This window comes from Nicotiana tabacum, chromosome 9, assembly GCF_000715075.1.
Source record: "Nicotiana tabacum cultivar K326 chromosome 9, ASM71507v2, whole genome shotgun sequence".
Taxonomy (NCBI): Eukaryota; Viridiplantae; Streptophyta; class Magnoliopsida; order Solanales; family Solanaceae; genus Nicotiana; species Nicotiana tabacum.
This window is the reverse complement of record NC_134088.1, coordinates 109575022-109580286: the sequence shown is the minus strand read 5'-3', so window position 1 is coordinate 109580286 and position 5265 is coordinate 109575022. Positions and strand designations below refer to the sequence as shown.

General features: G+C 36.9%; 1 protein-coding gene across 1 annotated transcript; it reads left to right on the top strand.

The window, feature by feature from the left end:
- Positions 1 to 368: 368 nt before the first annotated feature.
- LOC107812288 (large ribosomal subunit protein uL11-like) lies at positions 369 to 1149 on the top strand. The gene has a single exon (XM_016637345.2). It carries the CDS (start codon positions 451 to 453, stop codon positions 949 to 951), a length of 501 nt encoding a protein of 166 aa, XP_016492831.1. The 5' UTR covers positions 369 to 450; the 3' UTR covers positions 952 to 1149.
- The last annotated feature ends 4116 nt before the right edge of the window (positions 1150 to 5265 follow it).

Here is a 5265-nt window from a genome sequence, read left to right as displayed (position 1 = left end):
TTTTATGAGAAAATGATTAGACCCCATTCTAAAATTTTATAAGTAATTACAGGAATAGACCACAGTCAACTATTTTGCGATATGTATGAGCAAAAATTAAACCCGACTATAACATTGTTCGGAAAGGATAATTAAACCCGACTACTATTAAACAAGAAATAATTATATTTTTTTAAATAATAGTTAAAAAATGATCAAGCGCATAAAAAAACTCTATTTTTTTGAGGAATATATTTGCATAATGTTTTAAAATAGGGACAAAATCTAAACATTAGCTTAAGAAGGGACATTTGCGTAAACTATGTTATAGCCCAAAATCTGAATAACTCTATACAAGCCCATAGATGGTGACTACGACAAAGCTGTGCAAGAACCCTAGAGGCTTATAACTCTAATTTTCCCTCATTTCCACACACAAAACCCTAGCTCCACTCTCCTCTGCTTGACAAAATGCCGCCAAAGTTCGATCCCTCTCAGGTCGTCGAAGTTTTCGTCCGAGTCACCGGAGGTGAAGTCGGAGCAGCGAGTTCGCTCGCTCCAAAAATCGGTCCACTCGGTCTCTCCCCTAAGAAAATCGGTGAAGACATCGCAAAAGAAACCGCAAAGGACTGGAAGGGTCTCCGAGTCACCGTGAAACTCACTGTTCAGAACCGTCAAGCTAAAGTCTCCGTCGTACCGTCCGCCGCGGCACTCGTCATCAAGGCATTGAAGGAGCCGGAGAGAGATCGCAAAAAGACGAAGAACATCAAGCACAACGGCAATATATCGCTTGATGATGTTATTGAGATTGCTAAAGTGATGAAGCCGAGATCTATGGCTAAGGATTTGACTGGAACTGTGAAGGAGATTTTAGGCACGTGTGTTTCTGTTGGTTGTACTGTTGATGGAAAGGATCCTAAGGATTTGCAGCAGGAGATTGATGATGGTGATGTCGAGATTCCTCTGGATTAAGGAGGTTAAATTTCTGAATTTCTCGCGATATAGTAGTTGTTAAAATTTGAATTTGTATCGTTTTGGATTTTGAGAGATGTTATCAGAGGATAATTTTGATTTGATATCATATCTGATGAGAATACTCTCTTGGGAAAATTTTTGAAAAAAAATGTTGGTTTTTATTTGGCATTATTATAAGATTTTGGATTATTATCATATCTGCTTGTCGCTCGGATTTTGTTAAAGATGACGCTTTTAGCTTTAAATTTTTTCTGCAAATGTGAGTGAATTATTTGTGCACACATTAGTTGTATGGTTGAATTTTGCATTTGCTATTCGATTTAGGCTAGTTAGAGTGAAGATTGTAGTTAATATTTTAGAAATGATATCTTTCAACTTTGAACATCTGAATGAGCTTAGCAGTATATAAAGATGTACCCTATGGTTATTCTATTGTGGGATATAATAATTGTAACTTCTCCTTTTGCCTTACTTTGGCTGTTTGTGCAGTCTAGCCTAAAATTTAGTAGAGCAAAATTTGTTCAAGTATGGCTCTTTAAAATGTAAATGTATAGGGCATTGCATTTCGACCAATCTATAAGTCCTTTTTCGTTTTCTTGTCTAATCTGCTTAAGACTGCTTCTTGAATATTCATCAGTTTCTGATGATTATTATCCTGTGGTAAAGCGTGGTTTATAATATATGAATACTCAACTGTTACTCAACTGTTTCTGTTGATTGTTATCCACTGGCTAAGCACGTTATATCTTAAATTTCTTGTCTACCAAATTCTCATTTAGCTGTGTAGATGACTTCTCCATTGCAATTTTTGATCTTAAAAGGAATGAATTTACAATCCTTCCTAAAAAAGGAACTCAAGAGTAATGTTATGTCATTCTCTGACATCAATTACCTTCTAATATGAAATCAGTTCCTAGTTTGTGCATGTTTCTGCTGAGAGGGTCCTGGGTGGGACTGGATTCGTCGGCTTTGTATCTGTGAGTTACTTGTATTAATAGTTGACCTTGATATGTGCAGTTAGATCACAATTGAAATGAGTAGTTCTGACCTATTAAGTAGCCCAAATACAACCCATAAAGCTCATCCCAAAACAAAGGGATCTCAATCCAACTTATCTAGAAATTTACTTAGTTGACACATCATTAGTTTTTGTATCTAAGTTTAAAAATGAGAATCAAGGTATTTAAGTTTTAGGTTGTGTTTGGTATGACGGAAAACTATTTCCACTTTGGTTGCACAAAATAATTTGGAAAAGTTTTTCTACATCACCCCCTCCCCTTCCCCCGGCAAAAAATAATTTTTTTTTGTATTTTCAATTTTCTGTACCACCCCAACCAACCCCCATTTTTTTTTTTTCTTTTTTGTATTTTCAATTTTCTGCACCACCCACCCCCTCATTCCCCCCAACCCCCACCCTTCTACCTTGGCAATTTTTTTAAAACTTTTTTTTTTTTGTATTTTCTGTTTTCTGTTTTTTCGTTTTTCTGCACCATCCACCCACCCCAACACCCCCAACCCCCACCATTCAATTCTTTATGCAAGATGATAATGATTCTAAAACATGGGTCAAGTTGGGCGGGTTGTGCTATGACCCCATTGTTTAGCCCATCTTGACCCAGTCCATCTTTAGCCCAATTACACTTTGGGCTGGGTTGGGCAATGACCCATTTATTGACATAACCCATCTTGTCCCGCCCAAATTCAGCCCAATCCGCCCATTTGCCACCCCTATTGAAGACCTTGCTGTTTGGACCATTTCTGGAAGGTGTTAACTAAATGGGCTGTGTAAAAGCAACAATAGAGTGCTCGGACTCGAGTCTTAATTAACGAGTAGCCTACAGGTTGCTTGATTTCCGTTGAACATAACCAAATTAGGATGATTTACCAAAAAGGGGAAAAGATTTGTGAGATGATTTTCTCCATGTCTGTCTTTCATTTTTTAAAGGTTCCGGTTCTGGGGTATGGGATTATGTGGACAAAATATTTCAAAGGAGACTAGATAGATGTAAAAACTCATCATGAACAGAAATTGGTCTAAAAAGATTTATAACCTGTTACAGTTACTGCATATTTATATAAGAATTGAACAAGCTGGAACTAAATGGTCCATATAGGTGATACCAACTTGTATTGATGGAAGTAAATGGTCCATATAGGGTAGCTGCGTGTGAGATGTATTCAACCTCTAGATTTAGGAACTCTTAGTTTGCCTATTAAGACGATCATCTACCAATTTTGAATGAATTGAGCGCTTGAATAAAGATAGATATATTGAGTATTCTATTGAGACTGAGCTGAGGCATAGTAGATTGATTGAAAAGGAAAATGTGCTTGATTAACTTTAGTAAATTGTTAGAAGTTTTGCTAGTGGAATAATATTTTTAGCTCAGAAGTTCCTCAAGGTACTTTTCTTTCAATAAAAAATAAATAAATAATGATCGTAAAGAAAGTTTTAAAGAAGTTTTCTCAAATTATTTTTCAAATTTTCAATACAATTCTCCAAATTCTGGCCCTCCAAAATGGGCATTCCTTCAATTTTTGAAGTGTTACGAGATTAAACTTACCCTCACCTATTCACGCATCAATCCCCTTGACAATTTTATTCTCTTCTCCCTGAACTTTACCGTTGATCTCATTGAAGTCTTTAAAGTTTTGCAAAATTATCCTCTTTGCAATATCGGATGTACCCAAGGTACTTCATTTTTTATTTCCAATCATTTTCCTTTATATTGAGCAATTAATTAAGGAATCACCGTCCAAATATTAAGTGGGGTTAACTCTCTTTTTGAGGAAATAGACAGCATGAAACAGAGTCCCGAACCAAAATAATGAGTTTTTGGACTCAAGACACAAAAATAGGTGAAAAAAAAACTTAGTACCAAAATACATATAGCGCCCTTTAAAAGGGCGTTATACGTGAATATGAAAAGACGAGTAAGTATAACACCGTTTATTAAGGCGCTATACATATTTTGTGGGCCCACCAATAATTATTCTGCGCTTAACTGACATAACAATAATTCAAATGGGTATAACGCCCTTATTTAAGGCGCTATAACTCAAAAAATTCGACCCCCTGGATTGGGCATTGCCTTATTTAAATACGTTAAGGATTTTGTAAAAATCCATTCAGAAAAATTCTAAGTCTTGTTAAATTTTTCTTCGTTAAGTTGTTTTGCATTTTGTCATAATGTCTGAAGAGCGAAAAATTAGGGTTTCATTATATTGGGGGGGGGGGGGATATTGGGGGTTGAGGTTGTGGTGGCGAATAACTCAGTAAGTTATAGTTTATCTCCACCGTGTCATGTTAAGTTACCACTTACAATGGAGTATGATAGATTGGTATCGTTGTTATGTCAAAAAATGAGTGCGAGCAAACGTTCGGTGAACCTTAAAGTAACCAGAAGATATATGTATTCTGTCACTCTGCAAGGGGTTGTTTGTTATGCTGAGTTTAACATCGAGGATGATGAAACTCTGAGTGATTTTTTGAGGACTCCGGATGAATACCAGGAATTTCTTTTGCTAAAAATGTTGGAAATGTACGTCAAGGCTGAAGACGTTCGCAATAATGAGGTTGCGCAAAGCAGGGATATCCCTCAGTCATCGGGTAGTTATTTTGGAGCAGTTTTAGCCGAACAGGTTCCGGCTGAAAGAGTTTTGCCTGATCTAAACTTATCTCCACGGGCGAATGAGGAGCGAGAAAATAATTTCTCTCATACTTTACATGATCCACAAGACGAGTGGTAAACTTTAATTTTCCTTTGTGTTATAATATTTATTTTTGTTGTATTGAATTTGTATTAACACTCATATATTCCACAGTGGGTACCGGCCAGATATAAATTTTACAAGTTATGAACTAACGCCCAGTTGGAATATGCGTAGTTCTGGTATGTTAGATCATGGTGGTCCATCCGGAAGTCATCTCCAATAGGATGATGTCCATCATGGTATGTCAACACATTACGATTTGTAAGTGAAGTGATATAGCTATATGTAAAGTATTTATCAATTTGAGTAACTCATTATTTTATTGGTTGTGCAGTGAAAATGAGCAACTTGAACGTCCTGCCCTGACTCAATTACCCGAAGACGACATATTTAATCGGGATCTGGCAGATGCACAGAGTCAGGAAGAGAACAGTGATTATGACAACAATGTCGATGAGTCCGGAGATGATACACCCTTCCCTGATGAGGGTGATGATGAAGGAAGAGAATGCTGGACCTGATTTGACGAGGGAGCATGCTCCACCCCCCGTTAGACCAAGAGTGTACGAGTCCCACATGCCGTTTCATTCAAGGGAG